Source organism: Saccostrea echinata, unplaced genomic scaffold (genome assembly GCF_033153115.1).
Source record: "Saccostrea echinata isolate AGI-Se365-2 ecotype Australia unplaced genomic scaffold, CSIRO_AGI_Sech_v1 ptg000046l, whole genome shotgun sequence".
NCBI classification, from domain to species: Eukaryota; Metazoa; Mollusca; class Bivalvia; order Ostreida; family Ostreidae; genus Saccostrea; species Saccostrea echinata.
Window position 1 is genome coordinate 6,493,100 of NW_026889795.1, and position 23,926 is coordinate 6,517,025.

Below are 23,926 nucleotides of genomic sequence, written 5' to 3' on the forward strand. Positions count from 1 at the left end.
GATCTTTGATATATAGAATATCACTTTTTATCCAGTTTTCAAATCAAAGAGGTTTAGAATCATACTGAAACAGATTATTGTTCCAAATGAATTCCGATAAAAATTGGTCTCTCTTTAAAGCACAAATTTGTTTAACTTTTTTACATTTATTGAAAGCAGAAAGGACTTCACCATAAAAAAGTGGTATTCTTAGCATCTTAAAAAAAGCAGTATTTTCAAAGTTACATACACTTGTTTTAACAATATCATTAACTGACAGGTTTTTAAGATTAAGAATATTATTCAACATTTTATATATTATACTTCTTTTATCTAGTATTCTTTTTATCCAAGAAGCCTTCGCTGCAGTAAATTTACTCTCTACATCAACAATACCTATTCCACCTTGGTCAACTTTACCAATTAGCGTATTTCTCTTTATCCTATCTTTTTTCTTCCATAAGAAATTAAATACAAGTTTTGATACATTTTTAAAGAATTCATTTTTTGGATTTGACAAAATAAAAGCATTATATACCAATTTAGATAATGCTAGTGTATTTATTATAGTGCATTTTCCGAAGATCGTTAAGTTTCGCCTTCTCCAAACACTCAGTATTCTTTCAAGTTTCTCTAATTTATTTGTCCAATTCATATCATAACAAATATCCTTATCATGACCGAGGTATACACCTAATGATTTTACATGACTTTTAGCAATTCTAACACCACAAATATATTTTTCATTTAAATACATTTCAATAAATTTTCCTGTCAATAAACATTCTGTTTTGTCCATATTCAATTTCGGGCCTGCGACTTTGCTAAATTCACGTATTGTTTCTAAAGTTTTTTTCAATGAATAAGTGTCTTTCAATAAATTAGTGCAATCATCGGCATGCTGTACGATTTTTAAATTTCCATTATCACCTGGCGATAAACCGATGATTTCTTCATTATTTTTAAGCTGAACTGCTAGTATTTCTAGCACGAAAATAAATAAAAGTGCTGACACAGGACAGCCTTGTCTAATCCCTCTTTGCATTTCACATGATTTTGACATCCAGCCATTATTTTTAACTTTAAAAGTTGGTTTAGAATATAATGTTTTTATCATTTTGATAAAATTTTCACCAAAATTAAATTTTTCTAGAGTTTTGTACATGAAGTTATATTCAACAGAATCGAAAGCTTTTTCAAAATCGAGAAAGAGCAAAATACCATCAATATTATTATTGTTACAATATTCAAATATCTCTAATATTATTCTCGCGTTCTCCCCAATGTATCTACCTTTGATATAAGCACCTTGTTCACTACTAATTATTCTACTAGCAACTTTTTGCAAACGATTAGCTAGAACATGAGCAAAAATTTTGTAATCAACGTTTGTAAGACTAATTGGTCTATAGTTCTTAAGATTTTCTTTCTCTCCTTTTTTATATATCAGGGATATCACAGCATTTCTTTGCGAAAAAGGCAAGTACCATCATCAATACTTTTAAGTAAAGAGGAAAAGAATGTTTCCTTTATATCATGCCAAAAAACCTTATAGAATTCTGCTGTTAAGCCATCTTGACCAGGGGATTTGTTATTTTTCATTTTAAGAACAGCTTCTTCACATTCTAATTTTGTAGGCAACATGTCACATAACTCTTTCTCGGCCTTTGTAACCTTTTCGCAGTTAACATTTTTTAAATAGTTTTCTATTTCATTATCAGAAATCTTCTTACTAGTATATAATGAACTATAAAAAGTATAATATATCAAATATATTTTGTCATCTAGCTTTGATGAGTGGGACAACAAATTTTTTGGAATAAGCGATAAAGAGGCTGAGCTCGTTGATCCACAACAACGTTTTGTTCTGGAAACAGTGCACATGGCCCTAGAAGATGGTGGGATAATAAGTGAAAAATTAAATGGCTCAGAAACTGGTGTTTACATCGGTAAGATTTAATTGCTACATTTGTCGTTCTTTCTGCTGAATGAATACAGTACCGACCAGAAACAATCTAACAGAGCGATTCCAAAGCGCATCCCGGGTTCGCTCTCTGGGTTCGCTAGGGGTCCGCTACGGGTCCGCTTTCAGAAATTTGGGGGGCGCTCTGGGTTCGCCTTTGGTGCGCTTCGGGTTCTCTGCGTTCACTCAGGGTCAGCTCTGGGTCCCCTAGAGCGAACCCGGCATTCGCTTCTGGGTTTGCTTTACGCACTCATGCATTTCTCCGAGACAGTGTTCCACAGACCAGGAACAGCCGGTCAAAGGTCAGAATTAACAAAACACGTAACAACAACAAGTTTAAAGAAATCAATAAATATTACGGATGTTTTCTATAGGATACAATACCTTAATGAATATTAGAGAGAATTTAGTTGCAAGTACATAAATTATGTAATAAGTAGGACTTCTGTCCCTTTTTTGAAGAAACAACTCTAGATGATAAAAAATGTCAACCTTTTTTTAAATATATATTAAAATGGATTTTGACTGAGATGTATGAATTTCCTTATTACTTTTTGGTTCTTCTAAGTACATTTCCAGTCATGACTGAATGAAAATGAAAATTTTAAATTGATAATGTAAGAAATATCTCTAAGCAACTCATATTTAAAACATTTGCGGTTTTGATCATTCATAATTGCAGTGGAAAAGATATGACTTAAAACATTTTTTTCGAAAATTAAATGCAGAGAATTTCAATATGAATTTGAAAATTAAAAACAAATCCTTAATGCACATTTTCATCCAAAATATTTATCCCTGAAAGTTTCATGTCTATATCTTCAACTGTTTCTGAGAATGTACCTGGGCAAAAATTCCTTCTCAAATAAAAACAAGAGGCCCAAGGGCCTTAACCGTCACCTGAGTATAATACAACACTGTAAAGGACCCATTAATTAAAGTTAACAAAATTAACTGATAATTGAAGTATTTTGCCCTAGAATTTTAAAAAAAATCTGGTAAAATTACCTTTACTTATGTTAACAAATGAGACCCGAGTGATTTCCTTGGGATCGTACTTGGTATTCCTAAGTCTTACATGGATGATAATGAATGCAAAATATACAAATACAATGGACACCTGCCTAGTGTGTAAGGTATTCAATATATACAGATATTGTTTTTGTCACTTGCCTAGTGCTACAATTAAGTACACAGAGAGAAGTCTCTAATGCCTGTATATTTACTCAAGGTGATGCCTCTTGACTACACAAACAACTTAGCTGCTTGGTAACACATGGTATCAACACTTGCCTCTTGGCTATACAATAAACTTGGTAATACTTGCTACCAGCACTCGCAACTTCAAGCAGACTCTAGCAATCTAAACCCCAATCTCCATGAATTTACCTGACCATAACTCTTTCTATCATCGAACAGAACACCCCGGCGTACACATACTAAGTACAACTAGCCCTTTGCTACATAAATAATCTTTATGACAATCTTTTATATTGCTTGCTCGTTTAAACCAAATAGTCAGCTTTATTTTGTTTCTATATATATAAAATTCTTTTTTGTATTCTAATTCAATTAAAAAACCTGTTAATTAAATTAAACAGAAGAACTTCTTGATTAAGCACAAGTTAGCAAAGGAAAGTAACTCTCAATTGCTTCACTTATTACAATATGTAACTGCCTCCTAGATACCCAGGAGCAGAGAAAAGGCACGTTTTCGCAAACATTTACATTTATAATATTGCATTTAGTCTGTTTGTTTAATACTCAGGGGCAGAGGAGAAGATTTTCAAAGTATTAAATGTATTTCTGCCGCTACTAAATAGAGCCTTGTCCAAATACCAGAACCCTTGACTCAGGGGCCATGAAACTACCGAATTTGGAAGAGGCAACCTTGCTCATCATAACTATGCATTTAGTTTGTTTGCTTAATACCCCAGAACAAAAGAACATTAATTTATTTTCAGTATGTATTAAATACCCCCCCTCCTCTAGGGATCCCCTGACCTACGGGCCACATCATTCACAATTCTGGAAGAGGCACCTTTCCTCATCATAATTATGCATTTAGTTTGTTTCCTTAACACCCAAGAGCAGAGAAGACGATTTTCAAAGAATTCATGCATTTTCACTAAATAACCATTATAGCCCCGCCCTTACACCAGAACCCCTGACCCAGGGGCCATGAAATTCACAATTTTGAGAGAGGCATCTGTCCCCATCATAACTATACATTTAGTTTTTTCTTTATACCCAGGAGCAGAGGGGAAAATTTTTAAGAAATTAATGCATTTTCACTCTATAATCATTAGAATCCGCCCTACTCTCCAAAATCGCCGACCCAGGGACTATGAAATTCACAATTTTTAAAGAGGCACTCTTCTTCATCAAAAGTATGAATTTAATTTGTTTCCTTAATACCCAGGAGCAGAGGAGAAGATTTTTAAAATAATTAATGCAATTTCACTATATTTTTCAGTCGCCAGCGTGGCCCAGTGGTTAGAGCGTCTGCTCTAGAGTCGTGAAGTAAGGAGTTGATCCTTACGTCGCGGGTTCGAATCCCACTGTGGGACGTGGAGACTGGTCCTTCGGATGAGACCGTATAAACCGAGGTCCCGTGTCGCAGTAGGTGCTGGCACGAAAAAGATCCCTCACTGCTCAATGGCCGTTAGTGCCGAGTATAGGACAAAATTTGCAGCTCTCCATCGGCAAGAGCTGGCGTCTCCATATGAGTGAAAAATTCTCGAGAGGGACGTTAAACAACATACAAACAAACAAACTATATTTTCAACAGAGCCCCGCCCTAGCCCAGAACCACTGACCCAGGGGCCATGAATTTCACAATTTTGGTAGAGGACTCAATGCTTATTACAATCATGCCAGCAGTTTGCATGCCTGATGTCCAGAAGTAAAGATGAAGATTTATAAAGATTGCATTAATTTTTATGGTTTAAGTCCCACCCCTCAGGCCCCACGGGGCACGGGCCATGAATTTCACAATTTATGTTTCCCTTCACCCATAGATGCTATATACAAAATTGGTGAAATTGGTTCAGTGGTCCCAGAGCAGAAGATGAAAAATGAACAAATGTTAACACACGGCGCACGACGGACGACGCACGACGGCGGACGAAAAGAAATAGCAATAGTCCGTTAATTGAGACTGGAGGTGACGTCACAAAATTCTTTAGTTAATGACAAATGTGAAGATGACGAACAATGATAGATCTCATAAATTCTGAAAACAAAACAAATCTTTGAAGGGGCAGGGTAAAAACATTTTAATATAATTTCCTGTTCATCGTTGAAAGCTTATAGCTATTTTTGAGGCTTTTTTCTTCGGGTGGGGGATTGCAAACATTTGGTAAAAAATATTAAGATATGGTAAATGACGAGATATTTCAAAAGAATGAACCATGATTCTATACACAATTACATGCTAAAACTAGCTAATTAAAAAAAGTAATTGACAAACTAAAAGAACTGAAGTGCTGTGCTTTTTATATGTAGTATACATTATCCATTCTCTATTTTAAAAATAAAATGAAATGTAATGTAAATTGGGCATAACAAGACACAAAAACAAGACAAAATCACAATGTGAAAAATTAAAATTCGGACAGAAAGTTCGATTGAAATTTTTTCTTTAGGGGGAGGGGTGGGGTGGAGTAGAGAGGATTATGTCCGAAAAGTCTTTGTGTGAAATGTTTGAAACATCACTTACTTATAAATTTCGAGTAATAAAAAGAATACCATAATTTGCTAATTTTCATGCAAAAGCACATACAAAATCAGTATAAAAATAAAAGTTTTGACTTTCAATTTGCGAAAAATGCATTTAGAAAGAGCGTAATTACTTTTAAAAATCAATCTAAATATTTTTATAATTAGACTAATGTCTTTAAAATGAAAGCACATACACTGGAATTCATATACCTGCTTGGCAGGAAAAAATATCATAAGCCAAAATGTAAGTTTCTTTCCATTTTCCTTGCAGGAAATTTTACAATTTTGTTATGCACAACAGAAAATGTTGAAAAAAATCTTTTTGTTAAACTTATATATCTAATATTTTTTGAAAGAATTTTTTTGAAGAAAAAAAACTCTTACTATTTCGATATAACAAAATACCTTTATGGTCAAATAAAAGAGATATATTTAGTTTAAATTTAATTTGACCTTTCTGAACTAAGGCAAAAGTAACTAGGGCTAATTGTAACGGGAACCGTTACAGATGTTCCCCAAACGCTCCCCAACTCCCTTTTGGTGCCTTATTCCTAGTAAGTTTCATTAAATAAGGCAAACTCCATGTATTTTTGACTTGAAGAACATTTTCCCCGAAGTTTACCAAGTATATTGCAAATTTTAACATTGCACGCGCGCGCATGTGAACATGTGCAGAATGACCATATCATCCTTTGTACGCTATTGATACATCTTAATATTCTGTGTATTAATGTCTTTCATTAAAGAGATATCAAAGTTACCGCTATATCAAGTATATTTGTCATTTTAGCATTCCACGCGCGCAAACGTGCAAGCATACGCATGATGACTATATCATCTTGCTTACACTATAAATGTATTTGAATATACCGAGTATTAAAGCATTTAATCAAAAAGTAAAAAAAAGTACGGCTAAATCAAGCATATTGGTCATTTAAGCATTTGCACGCGCGCACACGTGATTCTGCGCATGTGAGTTAAGGCTAGGTATAGGCGTTTCTATGCAAATGAGATTATAAAAACGCATAAGAGGTATATTTATTATTCAGAAGAAGTTTTGATTAATTTTCTTATGCATGCTTAGTACCCCTGATATGTCATAGCCAATACACAATATGACGTTATATTATGACGTCACTAATCTTACCTACTGGAGGTAATAAAACACATCAACAAAACAGCTTTGGCGCAGGGGATTACCCTATTTATTTTTACATAAAAATTGTGTAATGCTAAGAAGAATATTCTATAGATTAATAAAACTGCTGCACAAATCCTAGGTATTTGTTCATTTGATCGGAATTTGAGGAAACTTATACCGGACTGTACATTTTAACCCTTATTCAACTTAAGATTTTACATATAGAAATTATTCAACTCAGCTTTTGATATTTGTGCAGCAATACCAACAAACTTTGGAATATTTTGCTTCTAAATATACCTTGTTTCAGTTAAATAAAATAGAGCATGCCCTTGCGCCGAACCATTTTTGTTGATTTCCTTTAATCTTGAGTAGTAAAGAACAATGACGTTATATTATGACGTCATAATGTGTACTGGCTATCTCATGTCCTGTGTATCAAGTATGTATTAGACAATAAGTTTTAACTTTCTCTGTATAAGGCTATTCCTTAAAAAACTGTTTTTTGCGGTAACGCGACTCATCATTTTAGATGTGAGTAGGTAGGTAGGGTTTTTTTTTTTTTTGGTAGACAAATGTCGGGAATGATTTGATTTTAGGTTATTTTAACACCAGTATCTGTTGGACCCAGATTTCTTAAACTTTTAAGAATAATATACTCTAACTGAATCATTTGGACAATTGCTGGCACAATGCAAGTTACCACGAAAATTTTGTTCGCTTTAAAGCGCATGTCATCTTGATGGTTTAAGTGCTTAATATGACCTGTCTCTGCAATCATCAGGAGCCCACCTTAACCTCATGTCTCATTTTTTTTAAATTTAGATCTAAAGATCAAATCACCAGTTTTTAAAGTTTTATAATATATAATTATAATATAATTATTGCAACCATAGGTGTATTTACATTCCTCAATTCATCTGGCTGCATTTAATGTTTCATGGATTCTACTCTCTCTCTCACAATTTTTCTCCCGATTCAGTATTTGACATATTACTTTTGAAAACCATTTTGATGTAAATTGATACAAAATATGTAATAAAATTCCTATTTAAAAATAAATGTGCTGCATATCAAAGACTTTTTTTTAAAATAAAAGTGTTTGAACATTTCTAATTGATTTGAACATTTCTAATTGATTTTAAAAATTCATTTAGTAGAGTGCATCCCCCCTTTTTGGGGGGTCAAATTAACACAAATTAAAGGAAGTGATATTTTATTATGACAACACATCATTGTGTTTCTGACAATTAAAAAACGCTGGTAAAAAGTAAGATTTTTTGTTTTACCTTTGAACGTCATTTTCTTCCTGATAAATTTATTTACTTGAACTGTTCAGTATGGCATTTACGTAATACGTATGTATTGAAGTTGAACAGATAAATGACAAGAAAATTACGTATCAGGTACAAAACATCTATAGTCATTTACCGAATATATTGCATTATTTACGTTTATAGCTGGAAAATACGACCCCATGTTGATTTCTACTAAAATTTTGTGGATTGTCACAGTGAAAAAACTACATCGGATGGAAAATATAACACTTTTCCGCTCAATAATGATTTTAACGTGTTTAAGATAGTGATAAAAAATGTACGACGACTAAAATCTTAATCTCTAGAAAACCTGGCAAGGTTTTTAGCCTAAGGCAACTTTTTTGACCCAAATTCCCTTTAGCTTCATAGCAAACGCGTGTGTCAATAACAATAATCAAAGAAGTGTTTCCCGCGGACATGTCGTAGCCATTTTTGAACACGGGTTTGTCATGATCAACAAAATGCTTTTAATAGTTGCAGATTGACGAAATCAAGCATATCTATAATTCAGACATGAAGCAAGAAATGGTCGGATAAAAACGGAAAGCAGATACGCTTGTAAAAAAAATACATACATACATAGGTTTGAAATAATTTGAGTCGGTGGATTTTCATGAGTCGGTCACGTTACCGCAAAAAAACAATTTTTTAAGGATGGCCTAATAGATATAGTCCTTAGGCATTTTAATTAGTTTATTTGCATAGAAATGCCTGTACCTAGCCTTAACTCACCTGCTTATTTGCATGATGACCAAATCGTCTTGTCTACACTATTAATATGTTTTAAATATCAAAGCATTTAATCAAAAAGTATTAAAAATAAGCTAAATCAAGTATATTTGTAATTTTATGCATTGCTCGCACGTGCACGTGCACGCATGTGCATGATGACCATACCTTCCTGTAGGAATCCATTATATCTATCTCTGTTCTAAAATTCATCCTGTTTTGTTGAAAACCAAGAGAGTTATAGCCATTTAAAGTGTAAGCCTATCAGATTGCAGTACACCTGCATGCGTGTGATTTCATGAAAATTGTTATATATCATATTGTAGGACATCCTAATGTATGACTAAGATTTAAAATTCAAAGTATTTTGTCAAAAAACAAGAAAGATATTGAGATTTTTGTTTCAGCCAATCAGAGCAAAGCGCACGTGCATGCGCGTGAGTTCATGATAATTCGACAGTGTCATCTTATCTACACTACTAATATATCCTTATATAATGAGTTTCAAAGCATTTCATCAAAAACTATAAAAGTTATGGCTATACTAGGTATGTCAGTCACTTCACTCATTGCATGCGCCCGCAGGGTGCATGCATGTGCGCTCAAAATGATTTTCGTTCTACACATCTACACTACATACCTATTAATCCTAAAAAGGTTTTAACTCAACTGGATGAGCAGTTTTCGAGAACACTCGCGGACAAAATAGTACCGGAGAAGAAATAAGAATAAAAATGAATAATAGTAAGAAACAGAGTAAAAACAGTATGTCCCCAAACTTTGTTTGGGAAACATAATTAATTATTGATAAACACATAATTGTGATAAAAATTTTGAGGAGAACAATATTTTATGTACTTCAAGGGCTTGAATTCGACTTGAATTAACATACATGTATTTATTACCCCCCTTCCCCCTTACTCCAAGTCCACTTCACAGGCCCATATGAAATTGCCAATTAACCAATTTCAGTGGAATATTTAATACTTATTTATCTATTTATTTATTTGATTTCAAATATTTCAAGTATTATGAAAAGCAGATCAAATATGTCAATATCATAAATTTATCATACTTTTCTATGTTGGGTCGCTTTTAACTCTGATATATAACTGATTTCCTTCTACTAAACGAAATGTCATTGATTTTTTTTATTAGAAATTTCTACGCTTTATTAATAACCAAGAGACAATATCAATTTCTAAATCATATAGAACTGTTATCTTCAATGCACAAGTTTTTTCGCAATCTGTGAACAATTGCACCTAACCTCTAATACAGATTTCGTAATATCACAGATACACGTCAACTGAAGCAGTAAAAAGACACAATGCTCTTGTGACGTCTTGTGAGATCTGGAGATTTTCACGCGATGCATCATCTTGTAAATCGGTGTAATGCGACGTACTAAGGAGAATTAAAATAATAGACAGAACGAAAACTGTAAGTTCTTCCGAAGGAAGTCGGAAGATCTTAATTATTGTGGAAAAGAAACAAAAGAATAGAATCAAGGTCTTCTGTTGAAGAATTAAGACCTTTATAGTAATGATAATAAAAATAACAATAATAAGCATCAAGCTCAAAAGTCCATAGAAAAAATACAATACAGAAGCAGAGCAAACACGGACCTCTAAAAGCATCAAAGGTAGGATCAGGTGCCATTGAGGAGTAAACATCCCCTGCCGTAGTTTAGAACTACCAATATACAAGGATTAAATGTGCCTTTACTTATGGCTTTGAGCTGTCCTAGAAAAATTATTTCTCTTTGCTATAAATCAATAAAAAGCAATTTTCAAAAGTTATTCAAGATTAAAAATCTGTTCTGACTGACATGTTAATACTCATGATAATATAGATCTTTCCCTAACGGCATTTAATTGTATTCTGAGTGCTGAAGTGACCTATAGCTATTTGTTCTCATCCGTCGTCTTGCCTTCACATTTGAACATTTTCAGCTTCTTATCTGAAAACGCTAAACCAATCTTAATCAATTTTGAAATATAGCATATATAAACTGGTTTATGGGATCAAAAATTGTGAATTCCATGACCTCCTAACCACCAACACCAACTACCGGACCTAAAATTAGGTTCAACACCATCAGAATTAGTGCAAGTCTTTAAAAATCTTCTTTTTTTATTTCCGGACAGCAAGCAGTCAAACTGTTAGCATGATTATACTATTATACTACCAAATTCGTGGTGGTCATGGTTCAAGGGTCATAGGTTCTGGTGTTAGGGCGGATTCTATTCATCATATGTATAGCGAAAATGCACTTTTTAAAAGTCTTCTTGTTATTAAGCAAACATACTAAGTGCATGTTTATGATGAGCAAGAGTGTTATTTCAAATGATTTCTTTTAAAGTGTTCTTCTCTGCTCCTGGTTTTTAAGCAAACAAACTAAGTACATGGGTGTCTCTTCCGAAATTGTAAAATCCATTGCTAATGGTTTAGAGGTTCTGGTGTAAAGGCAGTGTTCTATTATTCATAAATTGAAAAGGCACTTTTTCTTTAGAACTCATCGTTTTTGTTCCTGGGAATTAATCAAACATATTAAGTACATGGTTAGAATGAGGAAGAAAGTTTCTTCAAAAATTGTGAAATTCACAGCTCCTGACTTGGGTTTCTTGTTACGGCGGGATTCTTTGGATTATATACTTAAAATACAGTGTTAAGGCATACTCTGAAAAAATCAACGGAATACAAAAGTGCACAAATTGATACCTTTTTAAACTGGATTTATTTTTGAAAAGCTATTATCATATGGATTTAGTATTAATTGAAATAACATATTGTTATCCCACTTTGAAGTGAGTTCAGCTTGATCATCTGATTGGACAGTCAAGTGATAAATGTATATATGTACTGCATGGAGGTCATAAACAAATTTCAATATAACAAGTGCATACCCTCTATGCTGCCCCGTAATCGACCACAAAAACTTGACAGCTAGTTTACGGTCTTTATTCCTTAATTAAATCGCCGTGAAGAACTACAATAAACAAGAAACACTAATAAGCACTTACATACATTCATACATTAACACGAATACACTCAATAACAAAATAAGATCACGGCTTTCAAAGTTACAAAGCACAAAATATACTAAAACAATTGCAGAGGAAATTCGGAAAAAGCAATGAATACCATATTTTACACAGATAATATATTTATCAACATGCGAACCTTGAAAAACAATGCAACAATAAATAGAATTACGGTATGTATCTTATTGTAGTCTACTTCTGTGCCAAGTTATATTGAAATCAAACGAAAACTGTAGGAGGAGTAGCGTTTTGAAAGTATTTCACATAAATTTCTTTTTTTAGTAACCATGACAACACCATTCATTGAAATCAAAAACTGAAATTCGTATTATGTATTCTAATTGTGTGCCAAAATCGGTTGAAATCAGACCAAAACTGTAAGAGGAGTAACGTTTTATAGGAATTTCACAGAAATTTCTATCTTTAGTAACCATTGCAACACCGTTCATCGAAATCAAAAACCAATGCACTAAATTATGTATCTTAGTATAGTCTTCTTGTCTGCCAGAATATATTAAAAGGACTAAAACTGTAGCAGGAGTAACTTTTAAAGGAATTTCACAGAAATTTCTATTTTTAGTAACCATGGCAACACCGGTCATTGAAATCAAAAACCGATGCAATAAATTATGTATCATTATACAGTCTACTTGTGTGGCAAGTTATATTGAAATCAGACCACAACTGTAGGAGGAATAGCGTTTTAAAGGAATTTCACAGAAATTTCTATTTTTAGTAACTATGGTATCACCGTTCATCGAAATCAAAAACCGATGCACTAAATTATGTATCTTAGTGTAGTCTACTTGTGTGCCAAGTTATATTGAAATCAAACTAAAACTGTAGGAGGAGTAGCGTTTTAAAGGAATTTCACAGAAATATCTATTTTTAGGAACCACGGTAACACTGTCCATTGAAATCAAAAACCGATGCACTAAATTATGTATCTTAGTGTAGTCTACTTGTGTGCCAAGTTATATTGAAATCAGACAACACTGTAGGAGGATTAGCGTTTTGAAAAATTGTTTACAGACAGACGGACAGACGGACGGACGACGGACACCTTACTATCGCATAAGCTCTTCTGGTCTCTGACCAGTAGAGCTAACAAAATACGAAACTAAGATAGATAACTCTGACAATCCACTACACACTCATTCAAATTTAAATTTTAATTCACAAATGGTTTTGCATAAGTTGTAGTTTTTTGGGGGAGGCGCTTCTGCTATAAACAGAATTCGCAATTTATAAATTTAAGTTTAAATTTCAATGGCAAGCCAGCAGAAAAATGTATGACCCTTATCAAGTATTTTAAGTTTTTGATAAGTAACGTTCTCAATTTCATTAATTTCAAGTTTAGGAAAATTTCTAACGTCTATATTTTCAAAGAAAATTACCAAGATCTTTTAAGTGTATGCCCTTACAAATAGGCAATTTAACGAGGCACCTCGATGCTACATGTTATCATGCCATCCTTTACACTGAACACTGCGCGCACTGTGTATGTACATTGTTGAATGTTGAATTCCATACACTCGCTCGATAAAAACGGATAATGACATTGAATAAATGTTACGCATTGGTATTAACTGTCCAACAAATGTCTGTAAAATATTCTGTTAAATAATAAAATGCAGTTTTCACTGTGAAAAAATCACTTGATCCGCCTCTCACTGCACATAAAATGCGTCAAATTTTACCATGATGACGTCATGTCGACAAGTGCATTTCGATCAGTGACTTGTTTATATCTTGCTGTGTGGAATTTAACTAGAGATAAAAATGAATGCAGTGGTAAGTTTTAATGTATTGCTCATATGCAGTTTAAAATCGCAGATTATTTCATTTTCTGTTATTGTGAGGAATTGCTATATTTGTGTGATGGCACAGTAAGTATTTCCCTATTAATTTAGGCCCCGCCCCATTTATGCAGCCTTAACAGAGCTGCGATCTGTGGCTATAAAGTGTTTGAAAATATCTCTCGGTATATTCTCACTCCTATAAAATGCTTTAAAGTGTGTTATATCAACTGAATAACTGATGATAGATAATCATGTCCTGGAATTGGTTTTATACAAGATAAAAAAGATAATTTTTAAGGTTTCAAAAGAACAGTTCAAATGGATATTCTAGTGGTAAATATTCCAGTTTGTTCAAATTACACCCCTTGGCAAGTGACAAAATAACGATGAAATAACGTGTCAATAGAAATTTATTTGTAAGATTATATCTTTTCTTTGTGTGATAAAGTTATTAACTTTGAGTCAGAATAAAGAATCGTTTTCAAAAAGAACTTTCATGCAACTAGTTTTAGGGTAAGACCAAAGGCTAGTAATATATTGACTTTGTCAAAAACAGAGAGAAAATATACCGATTTACATTGGCTGTGTTTTTCTACTAAGCCAACTGTGAAATTGATTTGAACGCCATATTTGTGTATACTCACGCGTAGAAATATACACGGATAAATTCGCGCTGAAGGGACATTACAATGAGGCTACAGAGACGTTAATAAAAAGGGACATCACAATGAGACGTTAATAAAAATATGACGATATGGGCACCGAGAATTTCAAACACTGAGTATATTTTTGGTACAATTAAACATTGTAAAATATAAAGAATGTTGTTAAGTTAATTGTGAACTATTGATGTGTAAATCACACAGACTAGAACGTAGGCATATTTTTCATGAAGCGCTAGAGCGTTTCATGAAATGTGCCTACGTGACAAGTCTGTGTGATTTACACACCAATAACTCACAATAAACTTAAAACATTCCTTAATTAATTTTCTATCTACAAATCAAGCAAAAATACTGCTGTTTATTAAGGTCAGAAGACACGTTCTTCGAATATTTGTTTTGCATCTCTTAGTAATATATTTAAAAATTTAAAAAATAAATTTCAAAATGTCTTTATAAGAAATACCCCCACAAAGTGTGGTATTTGCAATGCTTGTGATTTCCAATAGGATTATATAGGAAATACCATCCTCTGGTTTCTTGCACAAATGCCTGGTACATGTAAGGTACGTACCTCATTTTCTTGTGAGTAAACATTTTAAAGTAGCAATACCATAATGACAAGTTCTTTAGGAAAATAATAATTACTGTCGTCTGACCTTAAAGTCATAACATTTAAGATAAGGTCTTTTTCCAACTGTTAACAGATTCGTGTCTTTGTCCAAAAAATGACCATATTAAGTGATGTTGTCCTTAGACCCTTGATTTTATCCCTGTAAAAAAATATTATGAAATATTCTACATGTACTTCAAAATTGACAAAAATTACACAATTCATCTTGTTCTGTTCTAGGTGCCATGAATCATGACTGGGATTGCTTATTGCGTTCAGCAAAACAAAGTACCACAAATACTACAGTCACGGCAGCGGATACTAGTATTCTCTCGGCAAGAGTATCATATTTCTACAATCTGCTTGGTCCAGCAATAACAATAGAAACTGCTTGTTCTTCCTCTATGGTCGCCATACATACAGCATCACAGGCTTTACGGAACGGTATGACCAATTGATTGCTTGCTTGGACGGTATGACCAATTGCTTGCTTGCTTGGACGGTATGACAAGTTGATTGCTTGCTTGGACGATTGCTTTACCACATACACACACAAACACAAAAACACAGACACACATTTACATATATTGGAGAAAATTTTATTAACAGAAGACAACACCTCCTTAAATTAATTGATGTGACTATTTTTTTTTAAACATCGGGAAGCGTGAAAAAAAAAGTTTTTCTTTCACTTCACACTAACCTTAGAACTTTTGCTTACATGACTGTATATCTTTAAAACGCTTGACCGTATAAAATGCAACAACGTTTTGTGTCTAAAAATATATTGAAAAAAATACCATATAATACATTAAATACGTTTAACGATATATGATTAAATTTCTGTTACTTACTAGCAAAGTAAACATGTGCGGCGAATTGTAACTTTGAATCAAGTGTACTTTTACAAAAAATAATTTTATTTCACAATCAAAACAAAAATATATAAAAGAGGTTTTGAAAAAAAGAAGCTCCTAAATTTCATTCTTTTATTTTAATTTTTTACAGGTGAACTATCAATGGCCATTGCTGGCGGTGTCAGCTTTATTCTTGATCCACAAAGTTTTATAAGCTTATCAACTGCAAAGATGGTATCACCAACAGGAAAATGTCATACTTTTTCAAAGGATGCTGATGGATATGCTCGGGGAGAGGGATGTGGGATCGTTATATTAAAAAGACTTGCAGATGTAAATTTTTTTAGAAAAAAAAAATCAAGTCAATTTTTAAAACTTTTCCATTCTTATCTACTAATATAAAAGAGAACGAACATATGTCAACTATTTCTCTGAATATGGTTAGAAAGCGTCATACACAGATCAAATTATAACTTTACTTATGTGAATAAATTAAAGATATTTTGAGTGCAGAGTATTAAATTTTTACATCAAATTTCACATCACAAATTACGTATCATATTATAGTAAAATTCCATAGCTCAGAGATTTTTAGAATATTTTCTAATTAAAAAAGCCCCACATGTTCCTCCGCGGAAATAATTTGAAAGTCAATGAAATGAAAGACAAATTGTAAATTTTGTAAACAAAAGTTTTCAATTTTTAAAAAAAAAAATCTGTAAGACTTTGCAACAATCTTTGCAGTTTATTGCAAAACTCGCTTGAAAGTATACACTACGACGGTAATAGCAATGCGTTGAGTGAAGACGCTACATGTGTATTAACATTTGCAAAATGAAAAAAGAAGTCAATTTGTCCTTTATATAGGTCTGCCCATATTCTCAAATGCAATGTGGAACATGTGGAAGGAAGACAGAAACGGATTTAAAATTGTTTTTACTGAGCTTACAAGCCGGACGATGCATAGTAAATGCATGTGAAATGATTATGAAAGCTGGTAAACTGTTAAATGGCCATTGTATAGCAAACATGTGCCGGGGCATACATGTACATCTGCGATTGAAAAACGCGGCTGTGTTTTCTTATCTTCTTCGTCAGTACTCAATGAAATTCAAAATTCTAAGATTTATATTTAATATAATTTTATAATTATTCGCTGTAAAATCTGAATTAAAAATGCAACGATTCTGATTTCCTGGACAATTGTTTATTGTCATAAGGGCCGGTAAAATGGGACAGGATTCAAATTGTTCAATTGTCACATCCAATTGCGTCATTGCACAAAGCTTTGCTATTTCTGTCTTAGTTCATACTTTTAAGCGAACTTTGCGATAAAAAAAAAATAGTCAACATATGTGCATTCCATATGCATAAATTAGTTCTATTTTAGGCTATACGGGACAAAAATAAAATATGGGGTACGATTTTTACATGCCTAAATCAGGATGGTCATTTGAGTTCCCCAATAACTTCTCCTTCCGGTGAACAACAAGGAAAACTTGTGGAAACAACTTACAGAAAAAGCAATGTTCCACCAGGTTCTGTACAATACATAGAAGCACATGGTAAGTAATATAAACAAAAATTAAAAGCAAACTTATTTACAAAATAATTAAAAGTATCGAACAGAATTCAAAAGATGAAACATATCAAGAATAACAAAGAGATAATCCTGCTAAAAACATTAGAAATATATCTTACTAGTTTAAGAAAACAGTTACAACGTATCGTCATATAATCGTCATGTATCATCATATATACGTGGGGTTATCAAAAAGTTCGTGGACTAGCGCCATAAAATTAAAATCGCTTTAGGTACAATGAATTTTAATACATTTAGTTAGCATCATCTTTTCTATCTATAGGATAAACCATAAATCATAAGTTTTATTTTTTAATAAATTGTAAATGTTTTTGTAAACAATGTTATGTCCAGGTGGCGCAACCTCTAATATGATGCTTTTTCTACCTGAGTGTAATTGAGATAAACTCTTTTGATATGAGCATTTGTCATCAAAAAATCCCGTTAATTCAGGCATGTGGTACGACACAATTGTTCCGTAAAATTTGCAATTTTTACCCCATTCTGTAAGTTCTATGAAATTTTATAGTAAATTTTATTTGGAGTTCTAAACAATTAAGGGTTTGTTGAAAATGATGTCAAAAAGGGGGAGGGGTTTCTTTTTCCAACATTCTATTAAGTTTCGCACCTGGAAAAACTGGTATAGACCTAGGGAATGTTTAAACGGGCTACAGAAAAATAAAATGCATCCAGAGTACTTGTTTTAACTACTCAAAATGATTCAGAGAGATGAAAGATGCACAGTAAATGTCGATTTGTATTCAAGATGTCAAAAGTCCGTCGCGTCGAAAAGTGACGTTGATCATGTGTGGTAGAAAATGACTCCAACAAGCTAAGTATACTGACATAATCAAGTGATGATCTTTATGTATAGATCCATTTACAATATTACATGCATTGAAAGCAGCTGTTCATGACATTGTAAAGTCACATAAACAAGACGGACTTAAGTCCTTATACTTAACTCCAGGTAATCTCATCAAGATAAGTGTACGAGGTAGAGAGAGAGGACATTGAGAAACAATGACGTTGTCGGACGTCATGAAACTAAACGGCGACAGCGCCGGCTGATCGTAACATGTCTTTTTTATTTTAGAATAATTTGGCAAGTTATTAACGTATCAAGCTAAAATTTTTAACTTTTCTTAAACTTTTGTTGATTTATGTTCCTTATAAATTTTGTAAGCACAGACTACGTAGTATTAATTTTATCGCATCAGTCCACGAACTTTTTGATAACCCCTCGTACATGTACTCTATAAATATATTTATGCCTCCTCATTCCATACCTATACATCAAAATTAGACAAACTCATATGTGTGTTGAAAAAATTTTATTGATCAAAATATGATAATATTCTGATCAAATCATGTCGTTAACTCATACTTTGTAAATTACAGTTCCGGTATATTAAAATGGATTTCATAATGTAAAGATGTCAATTACAATTCTATTATACAAAAAAAGATTTCACAATGAAACTTGTAATTTGCAGTTCATTTATATTAGAATGGATGTCAAAATGTAAAATTTTAAGTTAAGTTACAGAATACAGTGTATCGAAAAGGGATATTGGAATCAGTTAACGTATCACACACAAAATACAACGATTAGAACAATACTGCGTAAGACTGTATCATATAATGGGTATCTATAAAGTATGTATCAAAACCTATAGGATAAGTGTACATAAAGCATTTATCAAAACCTATAGGATAAGTGTACATGTACTTACACAAAAACCAACTAGTGGCAGCAGGTAGGGTAAAGATACCATTAGTTGAGAGGATTTGCAAAATCATCGCAATTACCCCACCAAGGCTATATCATGTCCAGGTCGTCCAACCAGGAAAGTTAACAGATAAGGCACAACCAAGCAAGACAAAATTCTGGCATAAAAGAATCAAATCAGTTCAGATTTTGTGTTAGGCCAAATAAAAAAATATGTGTGGTTCCGGTTACCCGACCTTCCCTATTTTATAACCCCAACCCTAAACTTTTTTTTGACAATTTTCATATTTTTTCCGGAATTTTCCCCGATTTCCATCAATGGCTCCAGTTTAAGTTTTAGTTTCCTCAATGACGGCCTCCTTGCAAAACATAGTGCTAGTGTTTGATAGTGTTAAATCCAAAGCAAGCTAGCATGTAGGTGTCCCCTACCAATATTGACTAGTATATTATCACACCACATCTAAATGCCATTTGCAAATCAGTGATAGGTATTATTTAGAAAAATTAAGAAAATAATTTAAAAAAAAAAAAAATCCCTACCTACCTATCCTAATTTTTTTGGAAGTGTAACCGGAACCACACATATTTTTTTGTTTGGCCTTAGCAGCCCAAGCAGGTAACATTGTATAATATGACATTTAAAATTGCGCTATAAATGAAACAATAATAACATGCATTCAATAATCTGGTTTGTGTAAACAATGGCGTCCAATCAAGAAAAGAAAGTTTACCATTAATAGCGCGATATCGAGCGAAATGAAAACGCATTAACAATTCCAACTTGCCACCGCAACTTACTGTGGTCAAATATAGCTTTTTTTGAAATTGACTGAAGAAATAAAGGTAAAATCTATAAAAATTCAACAAAATACAGAATGTACTTCTTGGTAAATTGACGCCACAAAGGCAGCTGAAAAGGGTACGCTATCTTCAACCAACCAAATTGCTCAAAAATGATTTCACAGCTATGAGGCTTCCATAAAATTATATTAAGTCCAGGAAAAGTTCAGTGTTTCATATACAAAATATATATGACTTATTAGTTCTATATATATATATATATATATATATATATATATATATATATATATATATATATATATATATATAACCAACAGCACTGTATATCTTAAGTGTCGGATCTTAGCTACTAAGTAGATACAAGGTCACGGAAGGAAATTTATATAAAGCACTAAAAATGACCAACGACACGAGCAATAAAAATTGTCAATTTTTCGGGACGACCTGTCCCTTCCTCAGGACAAAGAAAAAAAGTTTAAAAGTCATAAAAACAAAGGAAACGGAGAAGCAAAAACAACTAGCACTACTAAAAAGCTACTAAAAGCTAAATATTTACAGTGTTACATGTTTAATTGAAGTTTATAAACAGTTGTGAAGAAAGAACACCCGATAGACCGGACGCAATTCATAGCGGTCCGGATTTCTTTCTTTACAACTGTTTATAAACTTCATGAATACACGTTTACTGTGAGTTCTAATAAATAAAGAACTGAAAGCTTTTATATTTACAAAGTAAGTATCGGAAAAAAAATTGTTTAATAAAATTAACTGAAAAAAATGATCTCACTGCGGCAACTGGTCTGACCCTTTAATGTAGACAGTTTCGGTTCGCATTTCCTCAAATAAAAACATAATATTTAATATCACTGTAATTTTTTTCAGGCACATGAATAGTTTAAAAATAGATGAATAATTCACGGTTTGATATATGGAAGTTAATTTGGACAAAAACAGAATTTCCGTTTTATTTATAGAAGCATTAGAAGCATGCATACAATACCGGGGTTGTGTGGAGGAAACCGCATCCCTCTCCTGTTTAAATTAATTAAGAAACTATATTTATATATGTATATATATATATGCCATTTACATCACAGAAGAGTTAGACACTATTGTTCATTCACTTAAAAATATAATAAACAATGCAAGTCGAATTCATATACAGGTATGAAACTGAATGCATGTGTATGGACTACAAAACTAGACATTTACACATAAAATCCTTAAAAATGAGATTTACTGAATACATAACATATAAGAAGTCCATATTTAATCTTGAATATATGAACATGGCATGAATGAACGAATTAATACTTCAGGTTTCAATAGACTAAATGTATCTGCAGATGTAACCAATGTTTCATGAACTTGAATGGACTGCGTTGCAAAGAAGAAAGGAAGGGGTTCTTAAAATTTCAGAAGTTGCTTATTCATCTACATTTAAATGCACTTAAAGTTTTAAGTTTATGAATAAACACAAATGTAAATAATATATAAAAACAAAATATATTTTCCAGCTTCGAATTTTTAATATGTAATTGAGGATTCATAGCATTGTTTTTGTCCCAAGTCTGAAAGACTCTGAGTTCATGAGAAATGTAATGGGAGAGAAAAATTTTAATTTAAAAAGGGTGGTTAAAAATTATTACAAATAATTCATAGAAATATTTCATTTGAAAAACATGCATCTTCAAGGCTATGATGAACCATAATTTTTCAGTTTAAGTTCTTCAAAATTGTTTTTGTTGATGTTTACCTATACAAAATTACTTTATCTGTGTGTTTAATGGTTAAAAGAATGATTCACAGAAATTTGACAGTTAGCATTATCCTACTTTTTTGAAAATCAAGGATTTTATAGTTAGTCGGTTCAACATTTTCTCTCTTATGCTCGTGATTAGCCAAAGGTGTTTATCTTTTGGAAGTTCTTGTGTAAATACGACTCCAACGAATTTTTTTTTCCAAAATGTGCATACACATAGTAAATTGTTGATTAACAATATAGTAATGCACAATAATATATACAAAAATAAGAGGAGGGTGTGTTATACATACTTAAAAAACGAACATACTAATAAATGTATCACACTTTCATTCTTTATGATCGTAAAAAGTAGGGAGGCAACACAAGAACTCCATCGCCATCGAAATCAAGTTTTATTTCACTTAAGCCAAGGGATCTATTGAGCTTTTTCTGAACATAGGGTGTCCAGCGTCCCCCAGTCGTGTGTGGGTGTAATTTCTTGGGGTTTTTTTAAGGGAAGGGGGGTCTTTGTTTTTTTTTTTTTTTTTTTTTTTTTTTTTTTTGGTTGGTTGGTTGGTTGGTTTTTTACATTTTCGATCTTCTTCAGAACAGCCAGATTCAACAAAAGTTGTTGCATAGCATATTCATGTTAAGAGAATTTAAAACTTTTTTAAAGAAAGAACCAGGAAAAATGAAACTAAAATAACGACGCCAAGAGGTAGGCTAGATCACAATAGATCAACGTTTTACGTGGGAATATAGAAAAACTTTAAAAATGTTCTCAAGAACAGCTGGACCATGATCAATCACTTCGATACAATGGCATCTTCGTGTAGTGTAAATTCAAGGAGAACAGATTCTTACATAGGAATATATAGGAAAATTTTTACATTCCATTCACACTGTATTAAACAACTTCACGAGGGTTGTTCGAAAAATTCGTGGACGATGTCAATCTTCCTTATACTACTTTCAGGAAATTTAAAATAAGCACAGTATCATGTGTAAAAATATTTGTTTTGTTGATGTGTGAAGTTTCATTCCATTCGATTTAATAGAAATCAATTTACTTCATTTTAAAATCAACAAGTTTGATAACCCCGGAGACCACTAAACAACATTATAACGTCAAAAATATAGCGTCATGAGGTTCTCAAAACATTCTCCCTATATATACATTTCACACAGTCTGGTCCAATATCTGCTCATTAAAAACGTGTCTTCATCAACTGAAATTTCATTTGCTAAAGATTGCTTCAGTAGCATATTTTTGTTTGTCGATGTTTTCTTTTTTACCACTTAACTATGCTTTCACAAGATCAGCAACCATGAAGCGCCTTTCTCTTTCCAAGACCCTACTAAGTGAACGTTTTTGGTTAGATTTTTAGTAAAAAAAAAATTTGACAGATAATCCGTTTCCTCAGAGATCGTCCTCGTCTGAAACAGAGTCTATATCATTCAAATACTGGCTGGACCATTTACATACACACATGCATGACCCGGTTTTGAAACATTTCATGCTTCTTGCAACATTTTTAGATTTTATTCTGACGTTTTCCAGAGTACAACAGGAAATTGTATCGTAAAGTGCTGTTTCGTGACGTTTTACGACGTCAACTTTTTTGCCGTTTTCATTGAGGACTACCTATCTTCAGAAATTGATTTCTTTTCAACAAAGCAAACTATTAATTCATAATCTGGAATATGAAAGGATGTAACAATTCTTCATTTGATCGTCTAGATTTTTTTGGTTTAGAGCCATTTTACTGAGAAAATGACTACAGACATTATTTAGGGTATTGTTTGTAAATTTCTAAATTTTGACCTGCTCCGCGAACCAATTTTCGCAATTTTTAACTCCTAATAAGTTTGAAATAAATCATGATATTTAAATTTTTAATGCAAATCATTTGAATTTATTATCAAAATATTTCTACCAAATTTGGATAACATATGAAAATAAAAAAAGATATGACAGAAGTCAACGAACTTTCCGAACAACCCTCGTATAAGGTATTTTACGCTTATCACACTGAATAAAATATTTTGGAAAGCTGAAGAAAAAATATTTCTTTGTCTATCTTGTAGAAACTACAATTAAAACACGAAGCTTTAATTAATAATTGGTGACTTAAATATAAGAGTGACAGTTACTGGCATTATTTCTTACCCTCCATTGTAATTTCATTTTAATATGAAACAGCTTTTAAACATTTCATTTTAACCTCATCT

At 32.5% G+C, this 23,926-nt stretch overlaps 1 protein-coding gene across 1 annotated transcript in view; it reads left to right on the forward strand.

Moving 5' to 3' along the window:
* LOC133202144 (phenolphthiocerol/phthiocerol polyketide synthase subunit B-like) overlaps positions 1-17,408 on the forward strand; it is a 42,623-nt gene extending 25,215 nt beyond the window's left edge. Inside the window, exons 2-5 of the mRNA XM_061337919.1 lie at positions 1,768-1,928; positions 15,219-15,422; positions 15,987-16,168; positions 17,226-17,408. Of these exons, the coding sequence (XP_061193903.1) occupies positions 1,768-1,928; positions 15,219-15,422; positions 15,987-16,168; positions 17,226-17,408 (730 nt within the window). The remainder of the gene's footprint in view (positions 1-1,767; positions 1,929-15,218; positions 15,423-15,986; positions 16,169-17,225) is intronic.
* The last annotated feature ends 6,518 nt before the right edge of the window (positions 17,409-23,926 follow it).